Source organism: Ammospiza nelsoni, chromosome 1 (genome assembly GCF_027579445.1).
Source record: "Ammospiza nelsoni isolate bAmmNel1 chromosome 1, bAmmNel1.pri, whole genome shotgun sequence".
NCBI classification, from domain to species: domain Eukaryota; kingdom Metazoa; phylum Chordata; class Aves; order Passeriformes; family Passerellidae; genus Ammospiza; species Ammospiza nelsoni.
In genome coordinates, this window is record NC_080633.1 from 10,904,199 (window position 1) to 10,924,227 (window position 20,029).

Consider the following 20,029-nt stretch of genomic DNA (forward strand, 5'->3'; position numbering starts at 1 on the left):
GTCAAACAGCTGCCTCATGTTAATAAAGACCAGTGTCAATGGCCCAATATTCAGAAATAATGTCTGTGAAGCTTAGCCCTAATGGAAAGAAAGCTTTGACTTCCTAGCATCTTTATATAGGAAATAAACAAGATATTTATAATAACAGCTCCCTTCTCTGAAGCTCTATAATGGCCTCTCTCACCGAGTACAATCACTAGATATCCCAGTTCAAGTATTCTAAATTCAATTAAGTGCAGAAAAAATATGTTTGAGAGGACTACTGTTAACAGAATTATCAAAAATCACTCAAGCTATGTAATTAAAGTGGTGCAGCAGTGGGGAAAACTCATATGCAAGCAATCCCTAATGATGCATGCACTGATTTTCCTTACTGATGAATCCTACCGAGACCTTTATAGTGCTAAGTAATGGAAGTCATGCAACTCTACATTTTAAGGTATTTGGTAACCAACAGCTAGACCCTATTTGCCACAACATAAGCTTACCCCCAAATCTAAACTGCCTTTTTCCCCCCTCCTGAAATAGGAAAGTAGGACTATCTCTCCATGTAATATATATAGATATTAAAAAGCAAACTAGAAACACAGGAAAGACTTTTGTTAGATTTCACATAGCAGCATCAGCTGAATGTGAGAGTCAAAATTCATGTTAAACTGGACACACTCCACACACCTGTATACTGACCTATATGCGTTTGAGCCATAACATCAGCTAGTCTGTGTGCAGCACCACTGCCTCCACTTTGTGTGGAGGAGGAGGAAGTGGTTGATGTGGTAGAGCCATGGATCGCCTGACTGATCCAATGTTCCATGTTTATGCTCCCCTGGCTGGAGGTGGGAGTTCCCTGGGAGTCACCCTGGACGGAGCCTTCATCTTCTGAACCAGAAGAAGTATCTAGTAAGTAAAAACAGCTTGTTAGCTTGCAGTGCTTTGGGGGTTTCTTAATAGAAATAACTCATATTCATACCAAAAATTTCAGGAAAGTGCCATGAAGAAAATCTCAGGAAGGCAGGCAAACATAATGAGAAAAGTGCAGCACTGAAAGCACTGAACCTAAGTCAGCTGCTAACTGTGCACCTCTCCTGCTCTCAGGTCATGGCCTGTGTATTATTGTACCAAAAAAAAAAATTAAAATTAAAGTCTTCCTTTATAGTGTTAAACAGAATCTTCTGAAGATCTCCGGCCAGCAGACAGTATTTAAAAAACTTTCCCAAGCTCACTTCACAAATCTGTGAGACACTTTTCCAATTGTACAAAGTCCAATCCTCAGTGAAATGGGAGTCTCAGCCAGATTCAGTGAGTATGAGAAGCATGAGATGTGGGGTGTTTTCACAGTCTAGCGGATAAAAAAGCAGATAAACTTCAAAAGGAATGGCACAACTAATTGTTAAGATAATGTTACATTACATTGTTAGGGAATAAACCAGAAAAGTGGAAGGAAATCAGACTACTGTAAAATATGACAAGCTGGCCATATTTAGGTCCTTGTCAGCCCAAAAGGACCAGTGCCATCTAAGGTATCACTAAGGGCAAAGTAGTCATGTGAACTGTCCCCATTGACTTTTCCACTACTCAGTTCACCTTCTCTTCAAACACACCTCAGTTAAGCTCAGTGGGCATCAAATGACATTTCCATTACTGTCTATGCTGACAGATTAGCAGTTCATAGCAGCACTAAGAAACACTTTTAAAATTCACATAAAAACAGAGAGATACTCACCTGGAGGTGTGTAGGCATCCATTGATGTTTGCACCACCAATGAACGTCGCTTTGAGGGCATGGGCACTGCCATTTTCCTTTCTTTATGCTTAGCAAGGGCTGCCTGCACTGCTTCTGTGTGGACATCTGCAAGGAAAGACGAGTGAAGCCAGAGTCAGACAGGAAGGAGCTGCTCTCTGCATCCAGCAGACCTGGCACAGCCTGTGCCTGTGCCAGCTGGGCTGACAGGGCACATCCCGTGACGGGAGCCCAGGAACACACAGCATCTCAGAGCAACTGCTGGAGTTCTCCTCTGCACAAAAAGCAGCCACAGTGAAAAGTGCTGTACTAACAAACAAGCCCTTTGAGCTCTATGATATTCCCAGAACAGTGCTGCAGTATTTGAAGAGCAGGAACATCACTTCCCCAGGGCAAACCTTTATTTAACCTGGAGCTGCTACTTCAGTGACCATTGCTGTTTTCAGTGGAACTTTGGTGTATTAACAGAGCCCATTTTTTAAATGGATAAGGTTTCCAATTTACAGATAACTCACACAAAGTGAACAAGAACATTTTATTGAAGGGTAAAAGGTATGTAAAATGCCACAACAGAAATGGCAACAGGTCCCTCATTCCCAAATCCTTCTCCTGCCACTGTCACTTGGCATTATTCACAGAAAAATAAGTACTATGTAGGGCTGGCCTGAGGTGGAATGAGGAAAAAACACCCTGAGCACAGATGTCGTGCTTTGCAGGCAGGTGCTGCACACAGCTCATACCAGCACACTCCACAGTACCCCATAGATCCCTTCTCCTTGGGGAGGTGAACAGCTTCTCTACCTCTCCCATGGATTTATAGCTGCCTGCCTGCCAGAGTTTGAAAAAGTCCATTTATCATGTCTAAAAGATGTGAGTAACTTTTTGCTAATGACTTTGTTTTAAGCACCATTCTTTAATTACTACCATAACTACATATTGAAACAAGTCTGCCTTTACTTTACTACCTTGCACTGTTTGTCTGCATATTTCAGTGGAATTGGGACACATATTCACATGAGGTGAGTGTATGCAAAAGACATGGCAGCCAACAGGAGTTCCTTGTGGGCAAAGAAGTTGCCACACCATCTGATATCTTGCCTTTTAACCAGCTGACACTGGTCAGCTGTAGAAAATACAGCAATTCGTGTGCATGGTTTAGTTGTTCCCATTTGTGGATCAGCAGCACAGTGAATCAGGTCTAATCCAAAGTGATCCCACTTCTGCTGCTGCTGCATCTCCTGGAAGACCCCCCCTCACAGGCTGGGTTGGCAGCACACTGTCATTATCCTTGTCCTGTATGGATGTGGTGGCAGCTCTGAACAGGCAATGTGCCCCAAGAACAGCAACAGGAAAGAGAAGAGTATCTATATATATGTGTGTGTGTATATGTGTGTATATATATATATATATATATTTCCTTATTTAAAGAAGCGTTGGTTGAGTCACATTTATGTAATTTGTGAGTAACAGCCTGGAAGGATGACTAGAAGCATTGGATGATAAGCTGCTGATAAGCTGCAGTGTCTCATTTCCAATAATGGTGTTTCCTATTTTCTGCCAGGGTTTAAGCACCTCTCAGTAGAAGTACAACAGGGAAGAGTAAAAAAAGGCACAATTACCAGCTGCTTCTGTGAGTTGCTTTCTTTTGTTTTAAATCATGAAGAGGATGAGAATATCAGCAAAGAAAAGCAAACTGCAAAGCTGAGAAACTGTTCTCAAAAGATAAAAGAGCCATGGGGATGATGGACCAAAATGAAGGAAGAACCAATGCTATCATCAACACAGAGGACAATTTCTCTCCTGTCAAGTCATTATTTTTAAGCAGAAAGTTTAAGGTATTTCTTATAATTAAAAACTGATGAAAAGTTAATGTGAAAAGTATCAGAAAATATATGGGAAAAGTATCACACTATGAAAATAAAGAATGTAAGTCTTACCTAACAGCATGACCCCAAGATAAATTCCTACCTGCTCACTTCACACCAATGTCAATAAGGTACACAGGACTGAACATGCTCCCTAACAGTTTCTTATCTGTTAAAGAGGGAAAAATCTTGATTTTCCTTCAAAGCACAGCAATTAGATATCAAGAAGTAAAAAAAAAAAAAAGAAAAAAAATAAAAAAAAAGAGCTTTCCCTTTAAAAAAGCTCAACAAACCAACACTATAGTATTTTTTGGAAAAAAAATTTGGAAGAAAATAAATTTTGCTGATCAACACAGGAGGGACTATTTGTATATTATTGTACATAGAATTGTGTTTTAACTGTGTCAGGAGGGAGAAGAAATTCTGCCAAAAATTTTTAAAGGAGGACAGCTGACAGAAAATCATTAAAATGCTTAGTGACAGCTGGATGCTGAATCAGAACTTGTGAATTCTTTGATTTCCTTTTTGATGCTGTTTTGATATAAGAAGGTAGACTCGTCAGCTTAATTAAAAACACTCTGCAGGATTTTAATTTTCAAATGAGTCCACAGGAGTCCAGGAATTGAATTGTTTTCCTAATAAGGCACATTCTTGATGTGTTTATTTGTAATGGGCTATCATGGAATAAACCACACTACAGATAGCTAAAAAAACCCAAACTCAAAACCTCACAGGAAAGCAAAACAATGTCAAAGACAAGAAACTCTGAATAAACAAGAGGGAAGCTGACTGGGCAGAAGGAACATACACACCTGCTCCCAGCCCAGTCTGCAAGCTCAAATATTTAGAAGGCATAACTCAGATTATGGAGGCTACCAAAAAACCCTGGGACACATGTCTAGAAAATGCTGAGGATACATAATCCAGAGATGGTCTTGTTGATGGAGCATCAACAAGAGTTTACAGGGTAATTTTAGGGTGAGAGGAATAAAATGCAGCATAAACAGTCAAGCTTGGGTGAAGAATCTTCTCACAATGTTTTCTCTCAGGAATAAAACTCTTGGCTAAACAAAGTTTCTCTAGGCATATAAAGAATGACTAAGGATTGGGTAAAGAATGAATAACAGCTGATATAGGATATAAGTTCTTCCTTTTGAATGAAAGCCTTTGGTGGGTTCTGAAGATGCTCTTAACCTGTCTGGACACCCTTGTACAGAGGGGGACTTGGTTAAGCTATGAGCAGCCTTCAAGCCCTTAACGCCTCAAGACCCAAATATTGAGAAATCAGAAATCAGAGGGAAAGCCAGACTGATACTTCAGAATTACATTTGAGAGCAACTCATGGGTTACAATATCTATCCTGTAACCACAGCAAGACAGAAACAGTAAGAAGGTTTGCTCCCAACAAATATCAGCTTTAGATATGCACTTTGCATACACATACTTTGCTTTTCCCTAGGTTTTAGCTTTGCTTTTCTGGTCTACAAACCAACTTTGCTTATGTAGCACAAGGAATATTAACCAAAATGCAACTAATAATCTCTTACTGTACTTTCATGAAGCATGGATTTAAATCCAAGTTGAAACATACAATCATCACCCATATCCCTGCTAATTTGCTTCTCATGAATATGAACAGAGTGTGGTAGCTCTTTCCTTTTACCTGGGTCAAAGATGGGCCATGGTGTCCATCCTATTGTATGTAATCCACTGCTTCCTCAAAGCTGTCCCTAACAGCTACTGAAAAAATACAAGGAGACTTGCAACAGGAATCTACACAACAGGAACTGGATGCTCCTTGTTCTCCAAAGAAAGGAAATCACATTTGAGATGCACATTGGGACAAAGTAAGAAGACATATCCAAGTTCCTTTGGGACAGGAAACTGCTATCACCACAAATTCCATCACCACAAAGCAGTTTTTACTCTCCACATATCACACACAGCATCAGCAGGAACATCACATTAGAATTTCAAACCATCTCTGGTAGGATGATGCCCCTGTCTTGCACATCTGATAAAAGCATCTGAATTCCTTCTCAATCTACCCTGGCATACTCAAACTAACTGAACTCATACTGTCATTGAGTATTGCTATGAAATACAGTTTTCTCATTAATTTTTCTGAAAAAATTGTTCAAGTATGAAAACTTGGTCTAGAAACAACACACAGAAATGCCTGCATTAAAAAGAAAATCATTAAAAGAACACTTCTTCTGTCTTCTTTATAGTATTGCTTGCTGTAATTTCTTACCTACTATAAACTTCTGATAGAGTTTCAAACAGAAATATACCTTGATGTAATTGCACTCAAGCCTTCTGAGTGGAAGGCTATTTCCAAGTGGAAAAATCATGCTTTTAGGTGAAATGCTCTTTCATGTGACATTCTAACTACACTGTTATAGCTGATAAAATGACTCCAGATCCTGACCCTTCAAAGCTCTCCTATAGATAAAGAAATCATTTTATACTCTTCCCACCTGGCTTTTTCCACAAGAATGTCTTAACAGAAAATCTAGAGCATAGAGTAAAATATCATTACCTCTGTCTACAGTAGTGGGAAGTAAGGCACAGTGGTTCTCCACTGTTTTAGCTTGGCCAACCACACATTGAATCTAATTTGTGTGTTTGTACTCAAAGAATTAATAAATGGGAAAGAGCAAAGCACCAAGCTAGGGAAAGTTCACTTTTTAACTTGTGCTCGTTGCTTAACACCAATCAACCTGGTGTTCAGGATTCAACCTGACATATTTCTTATGGGCTGCAAACTGCAGATGCAACAGCTCTGTCCCCAGCCTTCTCCCTGTTGCATTCAAGTATTTTTACTTGTTTATTCTCTTCCTTTACTTTCTATGACAGGACAGAAAGGGCAACCATACTTTTGGGAATAAAGTCAGTAAGTGAAAGAGAAAGGAAGTGGAACTGTAAAAACAAGCAGGTGGTAGAAAGAAAGTTTCCTTTCAAAGAGCTAATGATCTGTTATTATACAAGAGATGAGGTCTCAAAACCAAGGGCAGAGAAATTAAAACTGGTACAGAGAATAAGGGTCTGCAAGTGCAGACTTCCAGAGTGATGACCTATGGCTTTGGCCAACGAGCTCCATAGCAGAAACTCTGCACTGCTGCAAATTCCTCATGCCATCAGCAGGATGGATTGCCCAGCTTTCCTAGGAGGTGTCTGCTGAGTGCAGTCACTCTTTTCATCTGGTTTATCTCATAACTTGGCACAATGGTGCGCTCCTGGCCTGACTGGAAAGGCTTACAGAAAAAAGCCAACCCCACTAAAACAGACATTACTGCACAGACACAGCTTGCTATGGACACCCTCCCCAAATGGGGTGACTGAGTGACAGGAGATAGGGACAGAGCAGGGTTCACTGCTGATAGGTGGGCACTGGTCAAAGTCAAATAGTAATGCCCAGAAATAGTAATACAGAAATTAACACTATAAACACAATTATTTCATACTGCTGATACTTTTGACTCCTTGTTCACAGAGTTCTTTAACCATTTACTCCATATGCTGTCCTGAAATCTTTTTTGGGGGGAACACTACAAATTTTTATTTAGTCAGAAGCTGAGCTGGATGGTTTTATCTGGCTCTGGGATAATATAAATATCTTTGGAACTTCTCATTAAGCCTTTTTTGGGGAACATACTTTCTCTCCTCCTTGCACAAATACATGCATACTTAGAACAAGTGGAGACTTCCCTCTATGACAAGCTGCCCTCTCCTACTCATTTCCTTTAGGGAAGACAGTATGTATGATCCTTTTAGGCTCAGCTGTCTCCACAAGCAAATCAGTCTTCTTTTCCTGAAGCAAAAACCAATTGTTGTGTGATGAACAAGGCCAGCCATTTCCTGCTTCACATGTGGAGCCCTGCTGCAGCATTTCATGTCTCTCTACAGCTGCTAGAAGAGCACTCTTCCAAAGAATGCATTTTCATTTGGCATGGAGCATAATTCTGACTCACCCTACCCCTTCCGCCCATGGACAGGGATGCCCCATTCCTTACTTGGGCCAGAGACAGAGCCCTTTAAAGCTCTGAACTGCAACTGAGACATTTGAAATATGCTGCAAATTCCTCGTCCTCCTAAAGACTTGTGCAGCTTTTATAAAATGAACTTGCTCTTTTTTCTTTAGATCTTCTATTTTAAAAGAACAAAAACCTATTCAACAAATTACAGTTGCATTCTTCCTCAAGGTGGAGGGCTTATTAGGGTTTTTTTTCCTACATAAGTTTAACTTGCCTCAGCAGCTTCCTTTATTCAATATTAGCTGCATTTGCTCCATAGGCATGTCAAACACTCAAAACACTGAAAGCAAAGCATCGCCTCCTCAGAGATCAGGGATCTGGGTATGAGCTCTGCACAGATCACAGAACAGGGTGCTCCTCCCACGGCCAGCAACAGCTGCATTTAAAAATTCCACATTATAAAACTGTTCCTCACAGCCCTTGCATAAAATGCCTCAGCACACAAAAGAACAACATTATCTTTTTTTGTACTTAAATCAGGTCTTGCCATTGTGTGTCAAGCAGTTCTCCTGCATCTCATTTACCACACAGCCCTGTCTCTTTTTGAGACAAGAAATTAAACTGGCTGTAGACAGGAGTTGTGCATTGCAAGAATCAAGATTTTAGAATCTGTTTCTGCCTCTTTTTCTGATGAAATATATTCCTTCTTCTAGTTTTGCTCATGTTTTCAATTTCTCAGGATTTATAAAGCCTTCATATGCAATCACCAGCAGTTTAAGAAACACAAATATGAAAAAACAAGCTGTTGCTTAATTTTTTTTTCTGTACAGATGCAGAATTACCTAACAGAGTCCCTACCATCTTCTGCAGCCTGGCTTGCCTGTTGTGAGGTAAGGGTACCACTTCCATCCCTCCTTTCAGGGAATGCGCTCCTGAAAGAATAAAACTGCCTGGAGACAAACCTAGTTGTGATCTGAATCCATCCATCTCTTCTGTTTCTTCCTTTTGGCTCATGTAATTCCAATTCTCATTCCTCTCCCCCGAACTCTTTCTGTCTTTTTTTTTGTTTTGTTTTGAGCTAGCCATTGGAAACAATCTTTATTCCTCTGCATTAGCAGCCAATTCCTGGTAACATGATGGATGACACAACTGGGGGTAACACAGACCTAAGCCCTGAGAAGGTTTAGACTCCTTGCTTGTTACAGGATAGCCCTCAAACACAACTAACTCACTCAGAGAATGGCAGATTATCAAGATCAAGAAGGCTGATGCTCTGCTCTAATGAGGTGAGAATACCAAAGGATTTTTAGAGGTTATTTAGGTACGTATAATATACCTAGTTATGTCTCATTTATGCTGCAGTAGAGGATCAGCCCTGAAGTCAGACATTTAACAAATAAGTAAAACCACAAATAAATCTCTGTCATAGGGAAGCAAGCATCTGGGATGGCATCAAGGAAAACAGCTGGGAGATAAGACAGAGGAGCCAATGGGAGCAAGGCCATTTTCTGCTGCATCAACACAGAGTGCAACAGAATAATCAAAACAATTTCTAGTTATTGCAGGGAAACAGCTGATACTATAGGAAAATAGCATTATCAAAGGTGAATTTTGGCTGAAAGTTCTGGATAAGACAATGGTAAGTATAGCAATTCTATGCTAAGTAATTATACAGAGAGAAGGTTGGTAATTGCTGTCTTACAGGAAACCAGTAGTTGAAAGCATGAAAGTTGCTTCTGAGTTTAATCAGACCTTTGTCAGAGCTACCATGGAGACAAAGGAAACACTGAGAATTCATTTCCTAATAAGCAGCCTGTAAATACTCTGAATAGAGATAACTTGGTCACTACATTTATTGGAAATGCAATCAGGACATGCTACATAGAGTGAAACATGATAAATGTGGTATCATCAGAACAGATTACAGTTGGGTTTTGTCTTTTCATTGTCCTGGCTGACATCACTGGGTTATTTTCAGGCAGATACAGGGCAAGTGATTTCATAAAAATTCTGCTGTGTTCATCCAACACAGATCAGTCCCTTGGAAATCATCTCACCCCTGGGAATGTGAAAGTGAGTCCATACAATACCAGATCTTTGCAGGGGGTGATGCTATAATGAAGCAGTCTCAGAATACTTTCACAATCTCTTTGGGTATTAAGATAGGAAAGCACATGGCCCAAACTGTGTGACACCTAATTTCTCTCCATCTGGAAGCAGGTGTGCTATTAATTCTGAAATATGGCACTCACAACAGTCAGCACATGATTGAATGCAAGAACAGCTGCTCTAAGATAATTCTCATTTATAGGAGGGCTGTGGAGGTTACTAACAGAAATAAACTGTTGCTTACCTTTCAAAAAACAACTTATGTGTGCAAGTTTCAGCCTTTGGGATATTTAAGCTAATATTTATATTAGGCCCCTGGCTTTACTGGGAACTGGGGATACATGGAGATGCAAGGGAAACTTCTGCTGTCTTTTCACAAATTTGGGTCTGAGTTTTGTTGATCTGTTCCATTTTTTGGCAGTTGAAAGTCAGTGCTTTAGAAAAGATGTGCACTCCCATGAATGTGCCACTGCAAAAGGCTTGGCTGCTCAGGATGCTGCAGCCAACAAGCCCCACTGGGGCAGGAAGGGCTGTGCCATCCTTCAGCCAATGCTGAGCACTCCTGAGCATCTTCCATCCCCACCTGCCGCACACGTGCACAAACCAGATGCTTGCTATGTCCTCATGTGGTCAGAAAGCTAAACTAAGGAAGAGAAGCATGGCTGTCATCTCCCACTTTGGCTGGCACAGCAATAATCCATAATCCTGGGTGGAAGGAAGAGAGGAGCTGAGCACGTGGCTGGGAAAGCTGTATGGGCAGGATGTGAAGAACAGAGCTCACATGCTGCAAACAGGACACCAAAACAACAGATTGAACTCCCTGACTCCACAGCTGGTCTTGCATAGCTTTTGCTTTAATTTGGATTATTCAGGTATTATAAAAAAGTTAATTTGAAAATGTTTTTCTCAAAACTCTGAGTTTAAAATTGTATTAACTCTACTCATAAGTGAAATAAAATCCCAACATGCAGGTCTCCCACTAATAATTTCCATCCCTCCATTTATTTATTTATCCCATTTGTAATGCACTCTGGAAGTCAGCTTCACACAGTGATCTCATCTCAAGCCCCTTTACTATGCAATCTGAACTAACTTTATATTTGTTTCTCTCTAGAGATCCTTAAACAAATTTTCTCAAGAGCTCTATACTTATCCTCACAAACTTTTTCTGCTGGGTCAAAAGCAAGGATGTGGTCATATAAATTACATATTAGCCAGCATTTTTCTTCAACTTCTTTTTTTGTCCTGATTGAGCTGTAGCTTGAAATTTGTAAGCAAGCTAAATCAGATAGGAGATTAATTAATTTCTGAATAAGTCTGTTTACAGCTAGGTCAATGATTTTCAAATTAACTTCTATAAGTATTAACTTCTACAAGTATTTCAAATTAACTTCTACAAATTTAGGGTTAAAATATTATCTGTTTTATTATCAGTCATATGAACATTTATATGCAGTCCCATTCTAATATACAGCACATTAAACACATTTTCCTTTCCCCTTATTCTTTGGAGAAATGCTAAATGATGAGGGTTCAATAAAAATATTCCTCAAATCTTCCCTTTCCATCCTTTAGCATGCACAGCTCTCATAATGTCATAGTGCAATTATTTTTTGTCAGTTCTGGCAGGATTACAGAATGAAATCTTGAACATCCTTTCAAAACCACAAAATATAAGTTACATGTATATTTTTAAATCACCATGAGGTAAGCTGCAAAGACCCAAAATGTGACCAACCTTTGTTAGGGGTCATGCACACACCTACCTCGTGGTAAATGAGAACAAATCCATGGTGAGGCAGGTACTGAGGCTCCTAGAGCAGAGCAGCTCAGCTAAGACAGGTCTGGTGCCAGCATCTCCAGAACTTGGGTCTACAGGGAATGTTCTTTCATTCCTAATTATCATATTTCAAATGAGCCTCAAACCTGGCCTGGGATGATTTGTTCTGAAGTTTAACAATTTCATGTTCAGATAAATTATATTCTGTCTTTTCCCCTTTGAAGACCAGTGTGGGAAAGGTGGTTCAGGAGTTTGAGCTGTGAGAAGTGTATTAGGATGCATTTGTTTTGGCAGTACCTTCAACTATCTCCTATATTAAGATATCTTTTAAAAGGAGTGCTGAGTGCACTTGGAAATGGGCTGTTCCCTGCAGTGGTGGGATCTCCAGGATGGGGGCTGGCAGCTGTCCAAGGATGCTGTACCAGACCAATTTTTTCTTTCTCACCTCCACCACCTCAGTTATGGGAGAAAAAAAATCACCAGAAGGGAGGTATTCTCCCAGCTGGGAGGGCAGGTACCACAGCCACCCTAGAGCCCCCACCCTTCCTCCATGCTACCAGCTGAGAGATGCTGATTCCACAAATGGCATTTCTCAAAACTCTCCATTTCTCAGCTCCCAGCCCTGTGCTCACCTGCTGCTGTGCCTTTTAAACCTGTCCACTGAGTCCATGCAGTGCAGGTGCTCTCTCTTGCTGGTCTTACTTCTAGGACACCATCAGCCTCCAGACACAGAGGCAGCACAATTCCACTTATGCTGCTACTTCCCACATCATTCCTGACACTTGGAAAACTCCATTTTTAGAGCTCATTGGTCTCACTTCTCTCAAGGATTACACTGCTGCAGGCAGTGCTCCAGTCATCTTCAAGGCCTATTACAAAGTTCATGAGAAACAGGAGACTTGATAACCTTAGCCCAAACCATTTGTCCCATTCTTATCTCATCAGAGAATTCTGGAGCAGTAGAAACCATAGAGACACTATCTCAAGCCTAACATATCCATGTGCCTTTGAATATATTACACCACATTCCCTAGCAATTAGTGTTGTTCTTTTTTTAGTTTTTAAAGTTTACTGGTGCACATTTTTTCCTGTTATCCATTCTGGTTTTAGGTGGGTTTTATATTAGTGACAACTGTGGAAACAGTAAAAGACAGGTCCTGGCACAAGAGGAGGTGCTCTGGTTTTCAGCATTGGGATGGAGAACTCAAGCTTCTTGCTTTGGCCTCATCTAAAGGCCACAGGGTGTCCTTTTGGGAAAATGGAAGTTGGAAAGGACCTGGTGTTTCAGCTCCCTGTGTGTTGATCCCAGCTGAGGGAGGAAAACACACCTGCTCCCCAGAAAGCTGCTGAAGGTCTCTGAGGGAGAGCTGCTCTCTGAACCCCACAGACTGTGACCAGCTAGGAAACAAAGAACTGGGGGAGATTTATGGTGACCAAGAGCACAGTTTCTGATGCCAAGGAGCTGCCCAGTAGCCCAGGGCTGTGTCACTGGCAGGGTCCAGCAGCTGATGCTGTACTGCACTGCAGCCTTTACGTGGCAGCAGAGCCCAGCTCAGCTCCGGCCACCACCGCACAGCCACAGGCAAGGGCCAAGCTCAGGCAGGACTGTCACCACAGGGCTACACTGCAGAGGGGGTTTTAAGCACCAAAAAGACCATTCTTCCAAAAGCAGGACAGTTGATATGATGCCATTTTAAGTAATGGTGGCAGAAACTTCATGTTCTCCTGTGAGGGTTTTCAGTGCTAGCAAGAGCAGAATGCAGCCACTGCCACCAGTGAGAACAGGGCCACAGCGACAGTGCGGAGGGACAAGAGCCTCTGAAAATGTCAGTCTTCAGCTGAGTCAGCTCATTCAGACAGCACAACAGTGGTGTGAAAGCTGGGCTGTTCAGGCTACCCCCTTGCATAATCCACCATATAATTCCCATCTCCTTATCTCAACACAGCATTCCAAATCCATGGACCTGCAGCTTCCAAAAGTACCTGAGAAACCAAGCTCCTAAATGGCACCAAGGAAACAAAAGCTGTATGGCCAACTGCAGCTATGTCTACATCTCCATCATTCACTCGTGCTCCAGTCTGAGCCTGACTCTGCAGCCCCATAGCAGACCAAGCTCAGTGCTGACATCTTTTCCACAAGCCAGCATTCCTCTGCCTGAGCTCTCCTGCCTGAAAATCCACTGGGCCAGAAAAGGCTCTTGGCAAAAGTTCCTGATCCAGCCTGCAGCACCATTTGGCTCCAGTGTCATCTCGAGCCCCCAGATAATGTTATAGCACAAGGAAAGGCAGTTGCTAAGAGAAAAACATTGCCATGATCTACACTTGGCAAACCTTTCCAAATACTGTTTCCAAATGTGGAAATACTAGGAGATTTTTTTTTTAAAAAATCAGTAGTAAACAAATCAAGTAATGCTTTTGGATTAATATCAGCTAAACAATTTGCCACATTTGTATAAAGTAAATAATATCGCTTCACCCTGCACTAATTCAGTTACTACACTTTATAGCATTTTCTATTTCTTTAGACATCTGAAAAATGATCAAAGCTGACATTTTGAAACATTGTGGTTTCAGGCTCCTTTCCTGTATAAAAAGAAGCAGCCAGGAAATTTTAAACCTTTTTGGTTTTAAAGAATTAGACTAAATTTCCAGTGCAGGCTGAATTCTAAAATCCAATTATCTTGAAACAAAAAATATCCCAGGAACATTTAGGGAACAAAATAGTGTCCACAATCTCAAGTGTCAGTTTTATTTAGAATATAAAATCATAGAAAGTCAGTTTTTGAAATCATAGTGCTGAAATATTTGGTTACAAATATTAATAATAATAAAGATTGAAGTAAGAAAACAGGTAGGGATTAAAAATGTCACAGTTTGACATTTTGAATAATACAAGAGAATAAGTTGAAGGTGATATTAGTGGCAGCAATGATTTTGAGTCTCCAAAGAGAGTTCATTAACAATCTTTGCTGACATCTAAATCCACATAAAAAGCAAAGGCATGGAAGGAGAACTGGATGACTTTCAGAATCTTAGACTTCCAATTAGGAAAACCTTACCAAGAAGAGACAGAAAAGGACTTTGATCAGAGTTGGTATGGGAAATTTATTTGCAGATGTTAATTGAAATAAACTCTGCAAAAACACTAAGGAAGGGAAATGTTTTCCTAGATGTGAATTCCTTATTGGTTAAAGAGTGTGTATTCATTTTGTTTTGGGCTTTTTCCAAGTAGATGTGCCAAATATGATAACAAACACTCAATCTGGGTAACAGCTAGGATCTAACAATCACAATGTGATCAGAGCAGAGATGCTGAAGTATTAAGCACAGCAAAACAACAAGCGAAACAAAGACTTCTACCTGAAGCAAATCTGAATCTGAAAACAAGATAACCAGAATGAAATCTGACTTGCGAGTTTGCAACCTACAGTAATAATTGAGTAATTAAGAGAGCAAGAAAGAAACAGACTTCTGATCTCACAGGGGAAATACATAGAAGGGGAGGGCATAGTTCAGGGTTGTTTGTTGGGTTTTTTTATCCAGGGTCAAACATTGCACTGTATCTTAACAAGCTCCTCTGAAAGTAAATTTGATGATCTGATAAGTTTTAAAAATTGAATTTTATACCTACATTTGCTTTCACTGACATTTGCTACATTTGGTCTTCTTTTGAGTGAGTGAGTGAAGATGCAGCAGTTGCTCAAACCAGTTTGCTGGAGAGCTCGTTGCCTTGCTGAGGAGTCATATATACAGCAACCAAGCTAGGAATTCAAAGTCTTGCCAAAAGTCCCAAAATACTGTCAAGCTTCTCAGTTTTAACACTGAGGACATTTTCAGAGCAGCAAGATCTGAATTTATAGTATAGTCCTGACTCTCCTAAAGTGAGACTCCTGCACTAACAACAGCCCTTTACACTGAATTCCTTACTTTTCCACTCAGTAACTCAGAAGTTTGTGCCTTTATTATTTATACATATATATACATACATACATACATACATATATATATATATATATATATATATATATATATATATATATATATATATATATATATATATATCATACATATAACATTCAGTTTCAGCAACTGAAACCAAGATTGCAGCACCAACTGAACACTCCTGGGGTCTCAGAAGAGGCACACAATGAAGATAGGCAGGATGTCTCCTTTTGCCCATCCCTAAACTGACTCAACATCTTCATGTACAAATGGCAAGCACAGCTCAAGCAGACTTTCAACTCACAGTCAAATGCTCTTGTTTTCAACAGAACTGCTCTGGAGAGTCACAGCTTGGAGATCTGAGGACCATGTGTTGAACGCCCACAAATTAGACAAGTTCAGGAATAGTATGTTTTTACCTATTTAAAAACTGGGTAGAAATCAGACCATTTATAGTGTAATGTTGGAGAAGCTTCTAGGAGCTTATATACCAAGGAATTATTATGCAGATACCACAGCCATTATTCAACAAAAAAATTGGCAACATCTACAGCATGAACCCAGGGTTTCTGAGGGGAGGAGGGAGTTTTAAAAATTTATCAGAATAGTCTGGACACACATGAACTTTCTCTGCCACATTTATCATTTAATTTTCCTTTAAATGGGACTGGCAAGCTCCTTGACTAATGGAATGAATCACAGATATGTTACAAAAGGTTTAATAAGGAGTTCTCCACAATTTTCCAGTTGTGTCAGCACAATGAGTCTGACTGCATCCAGCAAGAGGCATCTCTCAAACACAATCCAAAGCCTCCACAGTCAAATTTACTCTCCTTGAGACCCTCCACAGACCCTGGCTTCTGACTCTCAGAAGACAGACACACCAGGGTGTCTCTGCCACAAAGGTTGGTGGGTGCTGCTGTCTATGGCTCCCCAATTATCCTTAATTACACCTTCAAGGGTAGGAGTAAAGAAGTTTCAGAGTTCACTTTTTCTTTAAGAAGTCACAAAATTGTTAAGGTTGGAAAAGACAACATTATCCAGACCAACCATTAACCCATCACCACCGTGTTCACTACTCAACCACATCCCCAAGTGCCACATCCACATGCCTTTTGAACACTTTCAGGGATGACCATTCCACCTCTTCCCTGGGCAGCCTGTTCCAGTGGTTGACAACTCTTTAGGTGAAGAAATTTTTCCAAATATCCAATCTAAACCTGCCCTGGCACAACTTGAGGCCATTTCCTCTTCTCCTGTCTCTTGTTACTTTGTGAGGAGAGGCTGAACCCCACCTTTCTCCAGTTTTGCTCCAGGGAGTTGCAGAGAGTGACAAGGTCTCCCCAGAGCCTCCTCTTCTCCAGGGTAAACACCTCCAGCTCCCTCAGCTGCCCCTCATAAGACTTGTGCTGCAGACCCTTTGCCAGTTTCACTGCCCTGCTCTGGACATGCTCCAACACCTCAATGTCTTTCTTGTTGTGAGAAGCCATTATAAACCAGTTTTAAACCAATCACTTCCTTCACTTTGTGTTATATCTGGAGCAGTATCACTGAGAAAGTTGGATCCCATTCACTTGGAAATGAGTTATTACCCTTCTGTTCAGCTCTGAAATTAATTTTATCTTCCTTTAATCAGTGCTTCTATTTAGGGCATAATGATGTTCCCAACTTGCTATACTGCAAATTAAATATTTTTCTTATAGTACTACCAAACTAGAATCAGTACAGTGAAATTCAGCTGTGCCACAGAACCACAGACTGGAGTAGGTCAGCAGGAACCTCTGGGGACTATCCAGTCCAACTCCCTGCTCTAGGCAGGGTCATCTACAGCACACTGCTTGGGGCCACATCCAGTAGGGCTTTTAACAGCTCCAAGAATGGAGACACCACAATTTCTCTTGGCAACTTGCACCAGTGGAGAAAAAAAAAAAGCTTTTTCTTAGGCTTAAATGAATTTTTTCATATTTGAATGAGTCTGACTGCATCCAGCAAGAGGCATCTCTCAAACACAATCCAAAGCCTCCACAGTCAAATTTACTCTCCTTGAGACCCTCCATAACCATCAGGCCCTGGCTTCTGACTCTCAGCTCACCAGGGTCACTCTGCCACAAAGGTTGGTGGGTGCTGCTCTCTATGGCTCCCTAATTCTGCAGCTGCAAGAGGGGCAGCACCAGATGAACCAGTCTGTGGCCTCAGGCTGCTGTCTGAGAAGGATGCTCATGCTGCAGCAGCCCCTGAAGCAGTTCAGACAGCTGAGCACACCTAACCTCCATTGGGGTAAGGTGTAGTACATGCAGTTTACACCTTCAAAGGATAAGACCAAAGAAGTTTCAGAGCTGCCCAGATCCCTCTGAATGGCATTACATATGTGCGCACATGTCTGCTCCTTCCAATTTGGTATCATCTGCCAGTGTGTGAAGAGGGCCCTGTCTCACCTACAACGTCACTAATGAAGCTGTTAAGGGGTACTAGCCAGTATTCACTCCCTACAGTACCCATCAGAGACTGGGGTCCAGCTGGACTCCGTGTCACTGATCACAATTCTCTGAACTCAATTTCAGCCAATTTTCAGACCATCTTGCTGTCCACTTATCTAATCCACATTTCACCAGTTTGTCAAGAAGGATGTTATGACAGACTCTGTCAAAAGCCTCACTAAACTCAAGGCATCCAACTCCCACTGCTCTTCCTTCAACCTCCAGAAAAGTCATCTCATTGTAGAAGGTCATTAGACTAATCAAGCATGAATTGACCAAGCTACTAAGAGAACTTTGTAAATCTGTGCTGTCTACTCCCAATCACCACTGTGCCCTTCATATGATTAAAAAGAGTTTCCAGCATTATTTGCTCTACCACCTGCTCAAGAGATTGAGAAGAGTCTGGCTGGCCTGTAGCTCCCAGATTCTATTTCTTGCTGTTCCTGAAGACAGCAATGTACTTGCTTTCTCTCATTCTGCAGAAACCTCCCCTGAGTGACACAACTTTCTGGGGAGTTGAAAGTGGACTCACATTGGTCAGTGATGCATCCCCATCATGTCCCAGAGACTTCTTCATTCAGTTTGTTCAAATATTCCCTGTCCTGATTCTCCTTCACAGAGGGTAGGTGGTCATTGCTCAAGACCTTCCCAAGGGTCTCACATGCCTTGGTTTCCAAAAGTCAAATATCATCAGCACAGACCAAGGCAAAGGATACATTCATTATCTTGGCTTTTTCCATGCCCTTTGTCACCCGATGTCCTACCCCATTCAGCAGTGGGACCATGTTTTCCATACTCTTCCCTTTTGTACTAATGTGCCTGTAGGAGGCTTTTTTGCAGCCACTCAGTGCCAGATCCTGTTCCAGATGAATCTTGGCTTTGTAACTCCATCCCTGCACACTCGGACAGCGTCTCTCTAGTCACACAATGAACGTTCCCCACTGAACTACACAAGTCCACAACAAACTTCCTTTTAAAAAAGCAAGGAACAGATTTGAAATTTGAAATTTCCATTCTAGTTCTGGGGTCTGCAGTGGCACTCACCCGATCTGTAGCGCTCATCCCGTGACCCTGAGGACCGGCGGCGGTGATACCGGGAGGAAGAGGACGGAGTGACAGGAGTCCGACGTTCTTGTGGTAAGGCCTGGTCCACCCCTGCATCAATGAAAAAAACCCAAACAGCTCATTCTGATTGAATTTTGGAAGATTTATAGTGAGGAGGAGTGCAGCATACACTAGGAGTAGGAAATGAACATTCAGCGCCTAAAGCGCGTCGCGTCAATTGGTTGCACACTACTTGCCTCTGGTCAGCTTTTCTGATGTGGTTATTTTCCTGGTTCTCTCTAAAAAACCTTTTTTCCAGGGTCATGGACAACATAGAAAGAGCAAACAGACAGAAAGCTTGGCCTTTTTTATCTCACAAACAGATGATTTTCATAAAGTAGTATTTAGGACATATTTTAATGAGCTAATAAAGACACAATTGCAATGGATATTGAAACCTTCCTGCAAAATGGTTCCTAGGAAAATCTGTGTGTATCATCTAAAACCTCATCTGGATGGTGTCAGCTGGTGACAGCACAATTCTAACCTATGGAAACTAGTTCCTGTGGGAAGGAAACTAGTAATAATATCTAGAGCCATTATTACCTACCAATGGTCAGAAAGTAAACTATAACTGCATCAAAGCAGGCTGAAAATAGTAGCCTGTTCAAGCAAAACAACAAAAATAGACTTGTAAACCTTCAGCATTTGAATATGCTGAGCCTAAACATCCAGTATTTTAAGATCCAAACCTTTTATTAATCCATTTCCCATAGTGAATTTGCTTTTTTTTTTTAAAGTACTTTCTTGAAAGCTTCTTAAACTACAGTTGTAATATAACAGCAACATGATATATGAACACTTCTGAAATTTATGTTCTTTGACAACTACCAGAGAAGAGAGAAGGCAATGATTTAAGCAGGAAACTTCAAACAAACAACAGGAAAAGAAAGCAAACCTGTATCTGTAATAGTGGCATGATGTGGTTCCCTGCTCTCTTCCAGAGAAGAACTGAGCAGACAAGCCCAGCTGATGCATTCAGCCTTGAGCTAACAAAGCACAGAGCCTTGGGTGTGTGATGCACAGGGGTAAAG

The 20,029-nt window shown here is 41.1% G+C and overlaps 1 protein-coding gene across 2 annotated transcripts in view; it reads right to left on the reverse strand.

The window, feature by feature from the left end:
* Positions 1-20,029, reverse strand: part of DIP2C (disco interacting protein 2 homolog C) — a 313,009-nt gene that overhangs the window by 116,096 nt on the left and 176,884 nt on the right. For both annotated transcript variants that reach the window (XM_059471165.1, XM_059471173.1), the window contains 3 exons: positions 18,936-19,046; positions 1,724-1,849; positions 688-897 (listed from right to left, as the gene is read on the reverse strand). In XM_059471165.1, coding sequence (XP_059327148.1) covers positions 688-897; positions 1,724-1,849; positions 18,936-19,046 — 447 coding nt within the window. The remainder of the gene's footprint in view (positions 1-687; positions 898-1,723; positions 1,850-18,935; positions 19,047-20,029) is intronic.